General features: G+C 40.8%; 2 protein-coding genes across 2 annotated transcripts; both read left to right on the forward strand.

Moving 5' to 3' along the window:
• The first annotated feature begins 4,745 nt into the window (after positions 1-4,745).
• LOC138370983 (extracellular matrix protein A-like) lies at positions 4,746-6,683 on the forward strand. Its single transcript, XM_069335622.1, has one exon. The coding sequence runs from the start codon at positions 4,746-4,748 to the stop codon at positions 6,681-6,683; it is 1,938 nt and encodes a 645-aa protein (XP_069191723.1).
• A 1,902-nt stretch (positions 6,684-8,585) lies between these two features.
• Positions 8,586-9,347, forward strand: LOC138370984 (uncharacterized protein DKFZp434B061-like). Its single transcript, XM_069335623.1, has one exon. The coding sequence runs from the start codon at positions 8,586-8,588 to the stop codon at positions 9,345-9,347; it is 762 nt and encodes a 253-aa protein (XP_069191724.1).
• The last annotated feature ends 12,684 nt before the right edge of the window (positions 9,348-22,031 follow it).

The following is a 22,031-nucleotide window of genomic DNA, read 5'->3' on the forward strand; positions in this document are numbered from 1 at the left end:
TCTCTGGTCGTTCTTAAAGTTTGCTGAAGTGCCTTCTCTGGTCGTTCTTAAGGTTTGCTGAAGTACCTTCAGCAAACTTAACATCAATTGCTCCTTCATCTGTCTCACTTTTTTGTTATGCATTCCACCGCAACATTCTTGTTCCTATGACCTATGGACAAATGTTACGGTATCAACACTGTCGCCGGAGTATGGAGTGGCAATTTATGTGCCATCTATGGGTCTGCACTCCAACTCCCAGGTATTGGGTGCTACGCAGACAACGCCATCTGTTGGTGGTGGCGTGGTAGGGCTCCGGTTTCCTGTATCAGTTAGAAGAGGAAGTCGATAACTATGACTTCTGGTAGGTGGCGTTTCTAGATCAAAGTCATCTTGGCTGTGGCTTCAATTTACAATGTCAATTTCCCGGTGGAAGGGAAATTGACATTTAAGGGATCCCATTTAAGGGATCCTAGGGGGTCACTCAGTATACTGTCTGTCTAGCTAATGACGTTTTATGTTCACAGAGGTGACCTAAGGAGGCGACAGCACTGATTAAGGGCACTTCACCTTGGGCAGTTCAAGAACTCTTGACTTGGTCCTGTGAGTGGGCAAAGTGGCCGCCGTCGATCATAGCACTGTGTTAGCCGCTGGTTTATGCAGTGTTAGATGGGCCGACATACCGGGGATTGGGCAGAAAGAGTTACGCAACGACAGTGGAGTATCTGTTGAGAAGTGCTGCTAGCAAGCTGCTAGAGACTTCTGCCAGGGTGTTAGCTACCCCAGTGTGTGATTGTTTGAGACCCCTCTCAGCGTATGGCTGAAACCTTCTACCAGTGTGTGTTTGGAGAGTTGAGGTGGGGTATTGGCACATCGTGAAGATACGATGTGTGTGGACTGGCCAATGTTGCAGAAGATGAATTCGCAAGATACCTGGAAAGTGGATTCACCGGGATTGATGAACACTGCCGATGTATTGTGTCCTGAGTGAAAGCGACAATTTGTATTATGTGTAGTAATACTTTATAATAATAAATATATTGTGGTGAAGGTGTTAATATATTGGTGAAGGTGTAATTGTGTATTGTTTATTCCGCCTTTATTCTTTGCACTACTACTTGCCACAGACAGTTTCTTGTTCGACAATTATGACGTCCTTGTTAGTCAGTAATGACGTCGCGAGGACGACGAACGGTGGAGGCCAGAGCTGAGGTCCCTCTCGTTGTTGGAGTCAGTGAGGCGGTGCTGTCGCCTGTGGCCGTGTCTTTATGTGTCTGAAGAAGTTGCAGTTTAATGCTGTGAGAGAGTGTCTCTCAACATTCTCCCACAGCTGACTGGAATGGCTCATTGCTGTGCACAGTGCACCGATCTTGTGCACAAGGTCCTATTTCTGTTAACCCTGGATAGTGACCTGGCATGTTGGGTATCTCCAGAATGCCCACTTAACCAGGAACACTTCTATAATACGGAGGCCGCCGTATGTCCAGGCAGGAAGTAGATACAGGGAATTAAGCATACTTGCCACCAAAGGGTCAGTGAGTACAGGGCTGGTGTCCGCGTGAGAGACAGAGGGTAGACGCCAGACCGTCTGACCTCTGGGGTCAACCGGCGCGATGGACAATAACAGCTATGACGTGTTCATGACGTCACTCCTGCTACTGCTCATCGAACGAGCTAATGTGATTGGTTCCCGCCCATTTGCTGCAATGCTATTGGTCAAATTGTAACTCTTTTTGTGTTGTGTGCCACGAGATGCCCGACACCCCTTCAAAAACCATTCTTGTGAGGGATCTCTTGCATAGAGGACGTGTCCTGTTCTGTCTAACGGCCAATAGATAGAAGAACACTGTCTATTCCTCACCGTCAAGTTAACTCAGCGTCTGAAGATTATACGACACACTTGCCCAGAATCACTAGTGGGAATATATTATTCAGAAGCCTAACGTGACAAATCTCCAGAGCGAAACAGACTGGTATCAGGTAACCCCTGGTGACAAAGATCGTCGTGAGTGACTTAGAGTGAACTAAGGCAGTGCCGCCGCCTAAGTAACCTGTGTGTGACTTTACCACAAGTGCACCTGCATGGTACCACAGCCGCCGCCAGCCGCCACGAGCGTGTACCCCAGTACCCAGTACCTCAGTACCTCGAGGCCCCGCCGCCGCCGCCCTCACTACTACGTGACGTCACCACCTTACTCATCGCCAGCGCCAGTGTGTGTGCGGGTGTTTGTTAAGCATACAGCCCGCGCCCTACTGCAAGTACCCTCCATGTCCATGTACCGAGCGAAGCCAGCTGTCAGGCCACCTACGAGTGCTTGTATAAATGTGCCTGAGTGAGTGAGTAAGGAATGGTACCCTATCTGTAAGTACAACAAGATCTTGTCATTGTTTTATTGTGTCTTTGTTGACCTGAGGGATCAACCACAGTTCTCACCTTCTCATACCTGCCACAGGTCATAGGTGAATTGACGGTGTATGCGTGTTTATCTGTGTGGTATCACGGCATTTCACTCGTTTGTTGAATGTGAGCTTCACATACACCACACATTTAGTTATTGTGTGATAATATTATTGTGCATGTTATTGCCTGTCCCATTGACAGTGTAGTTGTTGATTTATTGCATATCATCATTACCGAGTATCCGGTTGGAACTCTTGTGATCCCTTTGCATACCGGCAGTTAGGTTGCCGTGTTAATGATTGGCTGTCAACTGTGTTAAGTTAGGTGTTTCTCCACGTGTGGATACGAGTCGTTTAACCAGACGTCAAGAGTCTCGCTAATATAACCATAGCTTTGCTGACGCCAATCTAAAGTAAATCAAGCACCCTGTGTATTAGTAGTTAAGTTAGTAATAAACTACTGTTAAGCTTTATGCGGTGTTTCCGTTGAACCACTTCTGAATACTGCCAACTATTTACTCAAGCCTTCAGCTCTAAGTGTCTTCAACACCGAGTTGCCTATATTCACTAATCTATAAATGTGATGAGGACCCTAGGAGTCCATTAAAGTGTTAAATCATTGAAGAGATTCCAACGATCAACGTGGAGCAGGACCAGGTGAGGCTAGTCTGAGAAGAGACCCTCAAGGACTCTAACTCGACCTTGCTCCCAGGCCCTGTACGGTTGCTCTCGTATTTTCTATTCTGCAAATTCCGACAGCTTCGTGAAGCGTCTGCCACATGTACATTGGCGACGTACGCATTGCAGTCGGGAAAGCAAAAAAGAAACACCCCACAAATGCTGATAAATCTCAGGTTCTGGAGCTTGGCAACGGTGACAGTTGCACAATATGAGCGGTACTTAAATTGCAACATTTAGTTGCCAAAAAAATCTGGAGATTAGTAGGTATTTAAAGCCAAAAAAATCAATGCATATATATTCGAAAAAAGGGCAAATTGGTATTCTGAGATTAACTTTTAGAAGTGATAGTAATGGAACAGCTAATCTTAGTCTTCAATTACATCTTTCTCTTGTTATGCCCCATTTAAATTATGCAATTCAGTTTGGTTGCAACACTGCAGATTGCATATAAATTCACTTGAAGGCATTCGGTGGCAAAGTATTGCCAGATGCAAACTTAATCTAAAACATCAGAAACCTTCCACATGAAAATATTGAAAAGTTTAATTTACATTCTCTAGAAAGTGAAGAATTAGAGATGCCATGAGCCAAGTGCACAAGTGGGCACACCAAGTGGGATATTAACCAGATATTAGACATATTAACACAAAATATAACTGGAAACAATGGATATAAATAGGATAAGTTTAGATTTAGGAAAGACCTGGGTAAATACTGGTTTGAAAACATTATTGTTGATTTGTGGAACACATTATCGGTTACATAACACCGTTTATAACACGGGTTGACAGTTTTTAAATTTATTTTCTGTTATTTTTTTTTTGTTTTGCACTGAATCAAAATAATCTTGATGTTCATAATTAAAAAAATAATTACTTTTTCAACTACTCTTGTATTTGATTAAGTCTTTACGTTCGGTCAAAGTTCTCGAATTTTCAATTATAAAGAAGTGGAAAAGTAATGTTTATTAACAATGAAAATTACTAGAAATTTACATAAATGTAGAAGAAAATATATCTTTAATAGTGTTCACCTGTGTTATATACCACAGATTTTACGTCTTAGACACCAACAGTAACATGACAACAGACACCAACAGTAACATGACAAGACACCAACAGTAACGTGACAAGACAGCAACAGTAACATGACAACAGACACCAACAGTAACATGACAACAGACACCAACAGTAACGTGACAACAGACACCAACAGTAATGTAACAACAGACACCAACAGTAACATGAAAACAGACACCAACAGTAACGTGACAACAGACACCAACAGTAGCATAATAACAGACATCAACAGTAACATAACAACAGACACCAACAGTAACATAACAACAGACACCAACAGTAACTTAAAAACAGACACCAACAGTAACATGACAACAGACACCAACAGTAACTTAACAACAGACACCAACAATAACTTAACAACAGACACCAACAATAATGTAACAACAAAGACCAACAGTAACGTAACAACAGACACCAACAGACACCAACAGTAACATAACAACAGACACCAACAGTAACATAACAACAAACACCAACAGTAATGTAACAATAGACACCAACAGGAACGTAACAACAGACACCAACAGTAATGTAACAATAGACACCAACAGTAATGTAACAACAGACACCAACAGTAACTTAAAAACAGACACCAACAGTAACATGACAACAGACACCAACAGTAATTTAACAACAGACACCAACAATAATGTAACAACAAAGACCAACAGTAACATGACAACAGACACCAACAGTAATGTAACAACAGACACCAACAGTAATGTAACAACAGACACCAACAGTAACATAACAACAGACACCAACAGTAACATGACAACAGACACCAAAAGTAATGTAACAACAGACACCAACAGTAATGTAACAACAGACACCAACAGTAACATGACAACAGACACCAACAGTAATGTAACAACAGACACCAACAGTAACATGACAATAGACACCAACAGTAATGTAACAACAGACACCAACAGTAAGTTAACAACAGACACCAACAGTAATGTAACAATAGACACCAACAGTAACGTAACAACAGACACCAACAGTAATGTAACAATAGACACCAACAGTAATGTAACAACAGACACCAACAGTAACATAACAACAGACACCAACAGTAACATGACAACAGACACCAAAAGTAATGTAACAACAGACACCAACAGTAATGTAACAACAGACACCAACAGTAACATAACGACAGACACCAATAGTAATGTAACAACAGACACCAACAGTAACATGACAACAGACACCAACAGTAATGTAACAACAGACACCAACAGTAATGTAACAACAGACACCAACAGTAACATGACAACAGACACCAACAGTAATGTAACAACAGACACCATCAGTAATGTAACAACAGACACCAACAGTAACATAACAACAGACACCAACAGTAACATAACAACAGACACCAACAGTAATGTAACAATAGACACCAATAGTAACGTAACAACAGACACCAACAGTAATGTAACAATAGACACCAACAGTAATGTAACAACAGACACCAACAGTAACATAACAACAGACACCAACAGTAATGTAACAACAGACACCAACAGTAATGTAACAATAGACACCAACAGTAATGTAACAACAGACACCAACAGTAATGTAACAACAGACACCAACAGTAATGTAACAACAGACACCAACAGTAATGTAACAACAGACACCAACAGTAATGTAACAACAGACACCAACAGTAATGTAACAACAGACACCAACGGTAATGTAACAATAGACACCAACAGTAATGTAACAATAGACACCAACAGTAATGTAACAACAGACACCAACAGAAATGTAACAATAGACACCAACAGTAATGTAACAACAGACACCAACAGTAACATAACAACAGACACCAACAGTAATGTAACAACAGACACCAACAGTAATGTAACAACAGACACCAACAGTAATGTAACAACAGACACCAACAGTAACATAACAACAGACACCAACAGTAACATGACAACAGACACCAACAGTAATGTAACAACAGATACCAACAGTAACATAACAACAGACACCAACAGTAATGTAACAACAGACACCAACAGTAATGTAACAACAGACACCAACAGTAACATAACAACAGACACCAACAGTAACATGACAACAGACACCAACAGTAATGTAACAAGAGACACCAACAGTAACGTGACAACAGACCCCAACAGTAACGTAATAACAGATACCAACTGTAATGTAAAAACAGACACCAACAGTAACTTAACAACAGACACCAACAATAATGTAACAACAAAGACCAACAGTAACATGACAATAGACACCAACAGTAATGTAACAACAGACACCAACAGTAACGTGACAACAGACCCCAACAGTATCGTAATAACAGACAACAACGGTAATGTAACAACAGACCCCAACAGTAACATGACAATAGACACCAACAGTAATGTAACAACAGACCCCAACAGTAACGTGACAAGAGACCCCAACAGTAACGTAATAACAGACAACAACGGTAATGTAACAAGTGTTACCATTCCTGTCTCTTTACTCGTCCCATCTGGTCATCCTTCTTTAGGCTTCTAACTACAAGACAATACAAAATGGTGGCATGCAATTTACCATCAGTTGTATGTGGAATTTTCTGTGATACGAAAGCAAATGCCTGTCTTTATTAATGGCCTTCACTTCCACTTGTTTTGTACATTTTAAAATTTGAGCCATACATGTAGGTTACTCATGCAACAATTAACAATCCGTCACATGATTCTCCAATGTTTTAACTGTTCAACACACGTTTGCAACATGTAAGGAAAGCAAACCTTTTATTTTCATTTCCCGGTCTGATTCCCTCAAAACTTAAGAAAAAAATAACTATTTATAAAGGAATTGGTAGAAAACTTGAGCTGATCATAGAAATTTCCAGATTTCCAGGAATCCAGATTTGAATTCAGCACGTTGGAAATATATAGATCTGTTTATGCCATTCTTGGCAGTATTAAATGAGGCGAGGCTGAGGTAATAAATGTGAGATCACTTGGGTGTAAGAAAGGCAGAAGCTGCCACATCTGTGCCTTGAAGACTTGTGTAGTTTCTTTACCTCTTATGTTTAAGCCATATAGTAACCTGATTGGTTGAATTGGTCATTTGTAGTTAATATGTATAATATGCTGCTGATTGATTGATTATTAAGTGTTCTGTCTCCTGGGAAAATTGTTGATAATTTACTGACTTTGTTGATGCCTTGTTATTCGTCGTTCCTCTAGACTGGAACATGTTCTTCAGATGTCATCACAATAATAGTATAGTTTCCCATATATATTTTGAAGTATCCATCATACATTACCTATTTTTTATGAACAGGATTAATGTTAAATTAATTATTATCTTGTGTCTCAATTAACCCCATTGTTCCCTTTTGACCCATAGGCTTTGTTATTATTCTACTAGCTGTACCCGGCCACGCGTTTCTGTGGAGCCACAGCAACCTTTCCCTGTTTCCCAGTCGTCTCCACCATTCACACCCTCCCACGTCCCCTCGTCCTCCCAACCATTCCTCACATCCCCCGTCCCCTTGTCCTCCCCACCATTCCCCACTCCCTCATCCGATGTATTTACAAATTATCTGATGTTCCCATCAGAAAATTAGGAACATCAAATGATCTGATGTTCTCATCACTGAAATATAAGAAAAACATTTAAAAAGCGAAAATAAAAAATAAAAAAAAATAAACTATACTCACGAAATAAACGGTATGGTAAACAACACAGCTCGATTCCAACGCAATGTCACACACAACAATTAAATCGAAATAAAAATAAATCGATATCTATGAAAATTCTATTTGTCAATGCTATCGGAAACATTGAAATGGAATTAACATATTTAGTATAGTTCGTGTTGCTCTTACTTGCAACAGATGGCAGTGTTTAAAAAAAAATGCATGTTTTTACCTGTCACAGGTGTGGCATCTATATAGTTGGTATACTAAAACACGCACGTATTCAAATGGAACATTGCGTCAAAATTTCAAAGCAATCGGTGAAGAACTTTCGAAGATTACTGATTTTGAACACACGAACATTTACATTTTTATTTATATAGATTATTCCGTGATTTCATGGGAGACTTTGCCAAAGTTGGAGAGTCTGATTTAACAGAAGATTATCAGGCTACATCGTAAGTGACGATGTCTCTTCCTCCATTATATTGTATGTTTTTATCATTTTGGTGATTATTTATATTACATTAATTTCAATATCAGTTTAGTGTGTAGTCTTTGACACGTCACATCCGTGAATCCTTTCTGACATATTCTTGCATGTCGAACAATTATTATTTTTCTCAGATGAAATGTCTTATGACTGTAGCTCATCTTGTAGTTGAAAAATGAGCCTCCTTCAGCCCGCTTACAGGTCAATCCTTCCTTAAAGTTACAAAAGGTAACGCAAATTGACGTGAAGTCTACACGTTCTCCACACGGGGCCATGATGAGTGCCTGCCCGTCCTCACGTTCTCCACACGGAGCCATGATGAGCGCCTGCCCGTCCTCACGTTCTCCACACGGGGCCATGATGAGTCACTGCCCGTCCTCACGTTCCCCACACGGAGCCATGATGAGTGCCTGCCCGTCCTCACGTTCTCCACACGGAGCCATGATGAGTCACTGCCCGTCCTCACGTTCTCCACAAGGAGCCATGATGAGTGCCTGCCCGTCCTCACGTTCTCCACACGGAGCCATGATGAGTCACTGCCCGTCCTCACGTTCTCCACACGGAGCCATGATGAGTCACTGCCCGTCCTCACGTTCCCCACACGGAGCCATGATGAGTCACTGCCCGTCCTCACGTTCTCCACACGGAGCCATGATGAGTCACTGCCCGTCCTCACGTTCTCCACACGGAGCCATGATGAGCGCCTGCCCGTCCTCACGTTCTCCACACGGAGCCATGATGAGTCACTGCCCGTCCTCACGTTCTCCACAAGGAGCCATGATGAGTGCCTGCCCGTCCTCACGTTCTCCACACGGAGCCATGATGAGCGCCTGCCCGTCCTCACGTTCTCCACACGGAGCCATGATGAGTGCCTGCCCGTCCTCACGTTCTCCACACGGAGCCATGATGAGCGCCTGCCCGTCCTCACGTTCTCCACACGGAGCCATGATGAGTGCCTGCCCGTCCTCACGTTCTCCACAAGGAGCCATGATGAGTGCCTGCCCGTCCTCACGTTCTCCTTGTAAGGAGCCATGATGAGTCACTGCACGTCCACACGTCTAAGTAGTACTTACCATATTAGCCTTCAACAGCTGTGAAGCATCGTCACATTGTTATGGATGTGTGGGTGAGATCCCACTCTTGACCCATATTGCCGCCTCTGAACCCAACACACACAGTATTACCAGACACCACCAAGTGTTGCCACAATAGGCAGTACCCTCAGATATTACACACACCCTCTCTTTATAATCGATCTATTTAATTATAATTACAGTTATAATTAAGCCATTAACTTAAATATATAATTAATAATTCTGAAGATATCATTTTATCCAGAGTAAATGAACTCCTGCTGCTTTATGAACATCAGTTTCCTCTCTATTTTGTTAAACGAAAGATATCTTTGTCTCTGGATTAAAAGTTAATTGTTTTCATGTTTGTCAAAGATTGGTGAACATTTTGAATGTCTTCCCTGCCTCTGAAGACATAAAACTGCAAAAGACTTCCAAGCTTATCTTTATTATCATAAATCAAGTTTAAACTGCAGACTCATAGGCCATAAATTTCTTCCCGTTCCAATTATTTATATCTTAAGCTTGGCAGCCGTGGACGGCATGTTCAGTTTGCTCTCATCTAAATACTTAACAACAAACAAGGTTCCTCATCACTATATTTTCTTCATTTTTTTGTGTTCTGATTCTTCGTCTCCCATCTCCTCTAGTTAGCTTCTCTTATATATTATACAACAACTGTGGGACATTTGAGGCTTGAATCTAATTATTTAAATATTAATGTAGTAAATTAAATTACGAAGGACCACCCGCTTTTATAGTAAAGAGGGAAACTGAGAAATTATGATCATTTGATAATTCCTAGATGAACCAGTAACTATGGATAAAATACTAGAGAATATGATCATAGAAATAATTAATGGGCAGTATAATTAAATGAATCAAACCTCAAACACCTACATTGGGGGGTTATTACTGGAACTCAGTACGTCCAGGAACTAGTGTGGTTCGTTCACTAATCCAAAGTATAATAATCTAATCCTTTGAATAATTGTGAAATCATTGTCATTATCATTAATGAGAACATAGATTATGAATATAATAATAGTAATCATAATAAACACATGTCAATCCAAGAAACAGAGTTCTGCATGTAAATAATTCCAGATAATATTAGAGGAATACAAAAGAATCTTAGCTTAATGACGATTCCTTAAAGTAAGTCACGATGCTCCCTCTGATTCTCCTGGGCTCGGCTGGATGACGAGTGGGATTGATTAACATGGGAGAGGGCAGCTAGGAGAATTCTTCTCACATGCTGCAAAATGAATATTTACAGTAGCAACTAATTAGACTACTGGATTTCTATATCCAATAAATTACTATTAATAATGGTTAAGAGATAATGACCTGTGCTTTGGTGTTGGTATACGTCGTCACGACAAACTACCCAGCTATAATTCTACACCCTATCAGATGCATCAAATTAGGATAAGATACTTAGCTAATATGGGCACTGTGTAAGTTTTTCAAGTTTGCCGAAATTCACGTCCCAGGCTCTGGCTTCGCCTATCCTGGATAATGACGCGCTTCACTGGCCGGTCACGTGGAGGCACAAAGAACCAGATTTGATAGGTTCCTTGTATGACACTGACACCAGGCGAAGATATTGTCTGCAAGGCTCTTCACGCCTCACAGTGGCGACTTTCTTCGGGAGAATGAATAGCGTTTACCCGGATGGATGGGTAATGGCGTCTCCTCGTGAACACTACGTGAGCAGGTCCGCTCGGAAGCGTGTCAACACGTGCACTCTGGCGTCTCCTCCGCTCCGCCCGGCGTCCCGCATTTGTTACTCAAATTATTTAATTGTGAATATTATCATTTCTCACAGTTGTGATTGAAACGTACGGGTTAGGACGAGTTTATTATTTGGAAGAGTTAAGTATTATTATTTGCCAGCTCTATGATAGGAAACGTACAATGGAGAAGAATTAATATCTCTCCAGGGCATTCACGCGTGACGTTAATTTTATTACTAGATAACTGTTATGACTTTAACGCTCTATTCGGCTTTAATTGGAGGTCAATTTATCTGTAATTAATTATCACACAGAACGCCGTTGTTTATAGAGAATCGAATTCAATTCTCAAGCACATTGGATATAAATGTGTTTATTACAATGAAATCTGACGCAATACTGGCGTCGGGTGACGTGAAAATTCTAGCCTATTGTACAGATGAAATTATTAGTACATGTGAATTCTACTTTGTGTTAATTTTACTTACTACAATGATTAGTAGAATTAGTAATAATTAATGAGAATACAACAGTGTTGTATTCGGTGTTGGAAATTTCCAACATAACTCCGGGGGGAGGATTCTAGGGTCATAGTGTACTGTGAAGTACTGACCTATCCCGAAGTTGAGATTAACATTAGTATATTAGTAGGTTAATATGTTAGTATGTTAGTACACACATAACGAACATCCCGTATTTATCAAGGACTTACAAGAACTCAAGTCTTGCTGTTTACATGCCAAATGAAACATGTTATTTATAGCCTACACAATAATTAAAGATTTTAAATCACACAATTTAAACAACAGAATCCACTACGATGGGAATGTCCTGGGTCATAGTGACTTGTAATGGTTTGTTACTCGACATCCCACCGTAGTATCATCATAGTTATCTAAATGGGCTGTGAAAGGAATTACTCTTGTTCAGAGTTGTAATAGGCTTGCAAATTCCGCCTACATTGTTGAGCAGCAGCTCTAGTGGGGCGGTTGCTTGGAGAATCAGAATTATTGCCCTCGGAAATTACTGGGGAAACTGGATCTGGCTGATATTCTTGCTCAGTCAGTTAAGGGGAACCAGCTTCTCTAAAGTTTTTAGAGTAGTGTTGCCTCGACATAAAACTTTAACTACTCTCAGGACACCTTGATGATCTGGATGAATGGCAACAATTTTGCCTATAGGCCACTCTGACCTTGGTCCATCACTGTCGACTAGTACTAGGTCCCCTGGTTTTAATTGCACTTTATTGTAAGGACTCGAAGCTCTGTAGTGGTACTCTCGTAGAGCTGTGAGGTACTCTCGAGTCCACGCCTCATTCCACCTGTTAATAACTCTGGAGGGAAGCTGGTAGCTTTCCACCAAGTCTCCTCTGGTCACATGTGACGGGTCTACAGGGTCCTCTTCGGCTAAAGGGATGAGAGGGCTCAGTAGACCTCCATGGATCAAGTGTGAGGGGCTCAGAGGTTCTCTCTGGGTGAAATCATCAGACAGGTAGGTTATTGGGCGGTTATTGACTCGCGCCTCGATTTCCACAACAATAGTTTGGAGTTCTGAGTAACTGACCCTTTGTCGGTGTAAAGTTTTCCTTAGACACTTCTTGACTGTGCCTACCATTCACTCATAGAACCCACCTTGCCAAGGGGCTCTCGGTGCTATGAATTTCCAGTGACATTGTCGTCTCTGTAGGACTGACTGTACTTCTGGATGGTTCCAGACTTCTCGCAAACAACTTTCTCCTGCCACAAAATTGGAACCATTGTCCGATATCATTAATTTGGGACACGATCGGCGGGCAGCAAATCTGCGGAAAGCTTGGATGAAGGCTTCAGCACTCATGTCTGGAGTGACTTCTAAATGTACGCCTCTGGTTGTAGCACACGTAAAGAGACAAATGTACGCTTTCACTGGTATATTATCTGGGTTACCAGTGAGAAGTAAGGCTCCTGTGTAATCAACACCGGTGGTTTCGAAAGGATGCAGATGAACCACTCTCTCTTCTGGGAGTGGTGGAGGTCCTGGGTAAGGACATACTCTAGCGTCGTATCTCTTACAGATTACACAAGATTTAATAATTGACTTAACTGTCTGACGACCTTGAGGAAGCCAGTACTTTTGTCTAAGGTCGGTGAGAGTATCTAAAACTCCACCATGTAAGGTACCATATTGATGGTGTGGTGATGTAAGACAAGAAGTTTAGTGATGATGTGGTGACGAGGTAGAAGAATTGGATTCTTTGTGTCCAAGTCAATTTTTGCATGAAGCAAACGTCCTCCACATTGTAGTATGTTATGAGTGTTGGCATCATACCAGATACCTAGAGACTTAGTTAATTTATCTGGAAGATTTTCATATTCACTTCCATATGTCTCTTGTTGTGCACGTTTGATCCAGTAGAGGATAGGATTGGGAAACTTATGTCGAATTCCTACCTTAGCAAGAAAATCAAACACATGTGCAGTCACTCGTAATAATTTGCTTAAGTTAGAATAATGGTGAGGATCAATGGCTAATATTCGTTGAGGTTCTGGTTCTTTCATGGGAGTGGTGATATTGGTCACTATGACTTGTGGCTTTTGTTTGGGCCACTGACCACCAACAAGCCATGAAGGTCCATTGAACCACAGCGAAGACTTGACAAGTTGTTTTAATGTTAACCCTCGAGATAAATAATCTGCAGGATTGTCCTTGGTAGGAACATGTCTAAATTTATATCCAGCAGATAAATCATGAATCTCCCTGATGCGATTACTAACGTAGGGAGTTTTGTTGTTATTGTTTCTTACCCATTGTAAGACTGCCTCGTTGTCTGACCACACTACAATCTCACCAAAGTGGATATTATTGAGTGTCTTTGCCAGGCAATGAGCCAATCTTACTCCCACCAGCAATGCAGTTAACTCCATCTGAGGTAAAGATCTCTTCTTAATGGGAGCAACTCTTGCTTTAGATGTGAGCTAAATTGATTGTGCACTATTAACTAAATAGGCTACTGCGCCATATGCTTTGCCAGAGGCATCGCAGAAAACGTGCAAATTGGTGGGTAAGTTTGGTCCTGAAGCATTACGAGGAAATTTCAAAACGCCTAACTGATTAAAATCCGTTGAGAGTATTTGCCATTTAGCTTGTAACTCACTTGGTAACGGATCATCCCATCCCATACGTTTCTGCCAGCACTCCTGCATTAGGAGTTTGCCCCTTATTAATATAGGACTAAGTAGGCCTAAAGGGTCAAATGGTTGACTGACAAACGAGAGCAGTGTTCTCATGGTAAGGGTTGAATTATCAGTTTGTACTGACTTGACATTCATCTTGTCAGTACGGGTGTTCCATTCCACGCCTAGAACCTTTAATTGACTGGGTACCTGATAATCGGGAAATTCTTTCTCGATTACCTGGCTAAGCAGTTTATTATTTGAGGCCCATGACTGTAGTGGCATATTGGCTCCTAATAGTTCACAGTTAGCCTCATGGTAGATTTCTACCAGATCAGCTTGATCATTAGTTGTTCCCTGGAAATTGTCGACATACAAGTTGTCGCTAATGTCTGCCTTATAGGGGCTGTTTGATTTCCTCAAATGTGTGTCTAATGTTGCTTGCAAAAGAAACGGTGAGGACGTAGCTCCAAATAACACTGAGGCAAAACGATAGGTGATTACTTCACTGTTAGGATCCAGTGGATCCTTAACCCAGAGGAATTTTGTGTAGTTACGATCTTCCTCCTGTAACCCTACTCGGAGAAAGGCTTTGCTGATATCAGCTGTATAGGCAAAAATGCCTGTGCGAAATCGTAACAGCACATCATGTAGCCTTTGTGTTAGGCTAGGTCCCGTTTGGAGACATTCATTTAAAGACACACTGCTTGGCTTTACTTTAGCACTGCAGTTAAAGACAATACGAATAGGTGTTGTCAAAGAGTCTTTCACCACGGCGTGATGAGGTAAATAATGACCTGTTTTTCGGTCATCGTGTTCAACAACTTCAATGAATTTACTGTTAAGTTGTTGTTGGATAAGTTGATGATACTTGTTCAGTTTGTCTGGCTGCTTCTGTAGTCGTGTTAATTGAGACTGCAATTGTGAGGCTGCCATAAAATAATTAACTGGAAGTTGTGGATGATCCAACTTCCATGGGAGTCTTACCCAGTACTGTTTATTTGAATAGACAACTGTATCCAGGTATTGCTGGTAAGTCCACGTATCATCAGGACTTGGTTGTTCAGGGATAATGCCTAAAGTGTCTAAATCCCACAAACGATGTATTGGTGGGTCAGATTCAATGTCCTCAGATATTTCCCTGAAACGTAGGGGTGACTGTTCCAAGCCTAGTCACGCCACGATTATGTCATTGGATTGTTGGTTTGTGGACGCTGGACCTTGTCTGAAAAGCACCGGTCCCGTAAGCAATTTGCCTCCTGCGGACGACAACAAATTCATTCCATGTTGCCTAGTGCATCCAGTTATAAACTTGTAATAATGATCCGCGCCTATAAGTATTCCAACATCTGTGAGGCAGTCAGAATTTATTTTATAATCTGCTAGCCTCATGCGGTTTCGTTTAAGGTGTCTCGCAGTGCGAGCTAACCCGGTGACCTGCAGGTCTGTAGGAAGTTTATCCACTACTACCGCTTGTATTGGACTAGTAGAAGATCCGAGTCTTACTAATACTTTAACTACCTTGTAGTCACGAGGTCCACTATTTGACAAGAAACCAGAAATATTTAACCTCACACTATTGGCAGGTTTTAAATTTAACTCATCTACCAACTGTTGTGTAATGAAGGTTTTCTGTGAACCTTGGTCAAAAAGACCTCTAATGTTAATTCTAGATCTTCGGTTTATTAGTTTAAGTTGAGCTGTAGGCAGAGTAGTATTATTGCCTGACTCAGTAGCAAGTACATTTACTTCTTGATGCACTTTGCAATATTGCACTGCGGTAGAATTCGTAGAATTCTCCCCAGTGGTCATGGTTGGTGTAGAAGATTTTCTACATAAGGCGTAGTGGTGTACACCTTGGTTACAACGGTTGCAGGAATGTAGCTGCACTGTACATTTCTTGGGATCATGAGAGCCCATGCTCTTGGTGCACTTGTGCAATTCTTGTAACCTTTAAACCCTAACATTATAAGTAGGATAAACAGAGCATTGATAAGTGGTGTGTCCCTGATTGCAGAACAGACACCTTCTCTGGTTAATAGACTTAGTCTCTTTAGTAGACAAGTCATTGGTTATCTCAGAAGGAGACACCGAATATGTACCTACATTTCCACTTCTTTTCACAGTGGATGGAGTAGGTTTGGATTTATATTTATTAGACTTACTCTGAGTCTGTTTAGGTTTGACTGAAATATCAGTACTAGTTGGTTTGGACTCAGGTTTAATTTTATCATGAGTCTTCAACCTGTTAACCGTGATCCTCAATCCCTCGAAAATTTGGTCAAGAGTGAGAAACTCGGTATTATAATGTGAGCAGAGCTCTGTCAAGACATTTCGAGGTAATTTCCTCTGTAATAGTAACTTGATAGACCATTCTGAAGCAGGTATATTAACTTTAGTACCTAAGGCCTTTACTAGAGACTCTACTTCTAGTCTGAAGCTTTGAAGTGACTCTGGTCTACTATTTGGTGCATTCAGATCTAGCAATTGATAATAGAGGGTAGCTATACTTAACTCTTTGTTGCAATAGTTCAACTTCAGGAGTTTGATAGCTTCCTCATAATTACTCTCATCAAGAGTGAGGTTATGTATGACCTTTTTAGCCTCTCCTTTGAGAAGACTAAGTAGGTATGAAAATTTAGAAACCTTGTCTAGAGACGGCTTCTTATGGATGTGAACTTCAAAGGAAGTCCAAAAATTGTCCCAATTTTCTGTATCTAATCCTGAAAATGTAGGTAAGTCTAGAGTAGGTAAACGAACCTCTGGTAGTTGGTTACTGAATTGAGACCCTGTGTTACTGGTATTGGATCCAGATTGTTTTGCTAATTTAGATAGCCTGATAATTATATCTTGAGTCTCATCTTCATACTGGGAGATGTTGTCTACAATTTGACTTACTTCCTCAGGATTGGTTTCTACAGTATTTAGTAGATCAAGGTAAGATTGACCTGCAGATTTGACTTGATCAAATTTCAGATCAGCCACTCTGACTGATGTCTCTAAGTGATAAGAGTCAATGTGAGTATCTTTAGTTAAGCCCTCAGGCTTGTTAATTAATCTGGTCAAATGACCTTTAAGGCCAATGTAGGTTCTCCTCAATTGCTCAGGAGTAGCTATGTTGGGCTTAGGTCCAAACTTCATGGGATTAGTGTATGTATTACTAATGAAGCTTGGGTACTTGTTCATTGGTGGACAAGTAACATTAAATGTAGCCTAATTTAAGGTGGCTACTTTATATTTTATCTCACTTGAGGTTGAATGTACCTACCTACCTAACAACAAATAGCTAGATATTTTGTGCTCTGTCGGAACTTCACCATTAGTTCTCGTCCGGTTAGCTCATCTATATCACCATCAGAGTTAATGGAGATTATCCAGCAATACACAAAATAGATACACAAAATAATGCATACAAGAGAAATATTATGGAGATACTCCAATCAGAGTTATCTCAAAAATTAATCCCACCCTGTTTAGGGTCAGCACAAATAGTATAATACATACACTACTGACTAGCTTAGGACTAGTCGTGATAATTCCTAACTAAGAACTATAAAGTTATTTAGTCTGGGCTTGTACCAAATTCAGCACAATCTCAGCCTAAATTCTACCTAATAACATTGGTAAAGATTATTGTGGTGCAGTAAGGTGAATATAGTTGTGCTGTATTTTTGTTTTGTTTTTTGTTTTATAAGAGTGCTCTTGCACACACAAGTGAAACAATTATGTACAGTTAAGTTTGGCTTGCTAGCCACAGCCGTTTGTGATGGTTGATGGTGTTAATTAACTTGTCAACCACATGCAACCTAGATTCCCCTGACAACTGTACACCATCTCTGGTCAGGTTCTGTCTATAAGGTCTGGCTGTAAATTGGATATATGTGGCATCCAATCTCACTCGTTTTTTCAGCTTGAAATTTATGTACTTAGCAGCTCTCTGGTAGTATTCTGGGGTTACTCCCCAACGATTATCTTGACTTGGTTGGCGAGGTTCCACTAATGTGAATACTACCGATTCACTAATGAGCTTGAAAGAAGAAATTATGGTTTTGAGGTGTTTGATCACCTCAGCTGGATGACGAGTGGGATGGATGTCATTACCACCTAAGTATATAATGGTTAGATGGTGAGGCCACTCTAACGCAGGTGTTAGTGTGGGGTTATTATAAAAGTTATGAGCTGTTGCTCCTGGTGACCTAAAGATTCTCACCTCTGTGTGAGGTATAGGTCTAAGTGTTGTGGGTAATTGACTATGACCCACTAAAGCTACCTTATACATGAGGTGAAAGTAGCAATACGTTAGTGTGATCTAGACTAACTGATGTGTTACACTGTTAGTTGACACAAATAATTAAATAGTTAGTCTAGCTTATGTCACACAAGGATTAGTTATTAATGATTAATATTTGTAATTATAAATTTAATGCCTATCCGGTTCGAAGGACCATAATGTGGGACATTTGGGGCTTGAATCTAATTATTTAAATATTAATGTAGTAAATTAAATTACGAAGGACCACCCGCGTTTATAGTAAAGAGGGAAACTGAGAAATTATGATCATTTGATAATTCCTAGATGAACCAGTAACTATGGATAAAATACTAGAGAATATGATCATAGAAATAATTAATGGGCTGTATAATTAAATGAATCAAACCTCAAACACCTACATTGGGGGGTTATTACTGGAACTCAGTACGTCCAGGAACTAGTGTGGTTCGTTCACTAATCCAAAATATAATAATCTAATCCTATGAATAATTGTGAAATCATTGTCATTATCATTAATGAGAACATAGATTATGAATATAATAATAGTAATCATAATAAACACATGTCAATCCAAGAAACAGAGTTCTGCATGTAAATAATTCCAGATAATATTAGAGGAATACAAAAGAATCTTAGCTTAATGACGATTCCTTAAAGTAAGTCACGATGCTCCCTCTGATTCTCCTGGGCTCGGCTGGATGACGAGTGGGATTGATTAACATGGGAGAGGGCAGCTAGGAGAATTCTTCTCACATGCTGCAAAATGAATATTTACAGTAGCAACTAATTAGACTACTGGATTTCTATATCCAATAAATTACTATTAATAATGGTTAAGAGATAATGACCTGTGCTTTGGTGTTGGTATACGTCGTCACGACAAACTACCCAGCTATAATTCTACACCCTATCAGATGCATCAAATAAGGATAAGATACTTAGCTAATATGGGCACTGTGTAAGTTTTAAGTGTGCCGAAATTCGCATCCCAGGCTCTGGCTTCACCTATCCTGGATAATGACGCGCTTCACTGGCCGGTCACGTGGAGGCACAAAGAACCAGATTTGATAGGTTCCTTGTATGACACTGACACCAGGCGAAGATATTGTCTGCAAGGCTCTTCACACCTCACAGTGGCGACTTTCTTTGGGAGAATGAATAGCGTTTACCCGGATGGATGGGTAATGGCGTCTCCTTGTGAGCACTATGTGAGCAGGTCCGCTCGGAAGCGTGTCAACACGTGCACTCTGGCGTCTCCTCCGCTCCACCCCGCGTCCCGCATTTGTTACTCAAATTATTTTATTGTGAATATTATCATTTCTCACAGTTGTGATTGAAACGAATGGGTTAGGACGAGTTTATTATTTGGAAGAGTTAAATATTATTATTTGCCAGCTATATGATAGGAAACGTACAATGGAGAAGAATTAATATCTCTCCAGGGCATTCACGCGTGACGTTAATTTTATTACTAGATAACTGTTATGACTTTAACGCTCTATTCGGCTTTAATTGGAGGTCAATTTATCTGTAATTAATTATCACACAGAACGCCGTTGTTTATAGAGAATCGAATTCAATTCTCAAGCACATTGGATATAAATGTGTTTATTACAATGAAATCTGACGCAATACTGGTGTCGGGTGACATGAGAATTCTAGCCTATTGTACAGATGAAATTATTAGTACATGTGAATTCTACTTTGTGTTAATTTTACTTACTACAATGATTAGTAGAATTAGTAATAATTAATGAGAATACAACAGTGTTGTATTCGGTGTTGGAAATTTCCAACAACAACTGTCGTCCAATCTATATCTTTCTGCCCATATAAAACCAGGGGGACATTATCCTAGTCTCTGACCCATGGTAATGACAAATAGAGGTTCGCAGTTCTCTTTATTTCTGCATTACTTACCCTATGGCTCTAATCCTAAATTAGCTGTTAATATCACTTTCTAAAGGGTATCGTAACCACTTGGATGGTCGAGATAGACGGCCTTGTTACTTGCTTGACGGCGTTCAATCCCCGACTGTCCAAGTGGTTGTGAACAATTGGTATCCTAAATCCTTATCCATATATCCCTTCCAAGTGCTACATAGTTGTTATGGCTTAGGTTTTCTCCAGATAATTATCTTTCTTTTCATTTACTCATATCTCTGAAGTCCACAAACTGCACATGTTGTACCCAGATTATTGTAAACAAATTAGTTAGTAGTCTCTCAGTGTACTACTGGCAGCGGAAGTGGTTTATGGAGAGCGTGGAGGAGTGTGTGTGGTTAGGGTAGGCCAGGTGTGAAGGAATGGACTTCCAGCTGGCTTACACATGGTTGATAGAAGAAGACACATCGCCATTTTGCTTTCAAGAGTGCACAAGAGTGGATGCACTCTACAGTTTTCATAATTATTAATATGGGAGCTAGACATTTATTGTTTGACGTCTTCGGGCAGCAGACACCCTCGGCTATTTAGATAGACTACGGTAGCCGTCGTAGTCTTCCTGTGGAAATAACTACAGCCATTTGTTATATCTAAAGCTTAAATTACTTGGCGACATAGCCAGGAGCGAGTGGAAGTTTGGGGCAGGAATCTTAACTTTTCCTCCCGCTTGTGTAATCGCCAAGATGCTGGAGGCCTGATTGAGGTCACATGTCCCATCCTCAATAGACATAATCTCACACCAGGTGGCTGCCCAAGACTCTAGTAGAGGCAGTGTGGGGTTAGCGACTCCTGGTGACTGGCCAGGGTAGATCAGGTGGCTGCTATGACCCCATGTAGCCGGGGTGGAACAAGTCTATCATGTGAAAGTTATTTTGCTTTCTGGTCCTGAGATTAAGAGGTCAGAAAAAGAAAATATATAATAAACGTGAGTGAATAATTTAAAAACACTAGCAGAGAATGGTAATAAGTGACGTGAAATGAGATGTCGATACTTTTGTGACGTGACATGACGCTAGCAGGACGTCGTGACCTCCCTTGAGTCACAACAGTCGTCAGAGGTGGTCGTACTTCGTTGATCGCCTGGAAGGAGGAAGAATATAGTTCCCTGAGCTAGTGCTGGAGCGAAGAGTACTTGTATGCAAGTGTGAGGACGCTGTTGGGGGACATAGTACACCATTTCTCTGTGATTTGGATATACTAGAGGTGACCTGGAAGTGAGTGTTGGTCACGCCTTTGTGGAACTCTAGTTTTGTGTGCTACTTCAAGAGAAAGGAAGTAAGCAGGCGTTTCTGTGTGGAGCCTGCCGGGCGACTCTCTATACTCAGGCCAGGACTAGAAGAAGTTATGTGAAGTAGTCTTAAAGCGATTTTTGTGGGCGGTCTGTGTGAGCGCCATGTTGAGCACCAGGGCCTGAGCGCCTCTACGTCAGCGATACCCTCGGTAAATCTGTTTAATTGTTTGTTAGATTAGCTACCAGTGTTTGATCATGTGCCCAGTGATCATAGTGAACATATGTACATATAGGGTAGTAATTTTAT

The sequence above is a fragment of the Procambarus clarkii genome, chromosome 34, assembly GCF_040958095.1.
Source record: "Procambarus clarkii isolate CNS0578487 chromosome 34, FALCON_Pclarkii_2.0, whole genome shotgun sequence".
Taxonomy (NCBI): Eukaryota; Metazoa; Arthropoda; class Malacostraca; order Decapoda; family Cambaridae; genus Procambarus; species Procambarus clarkii.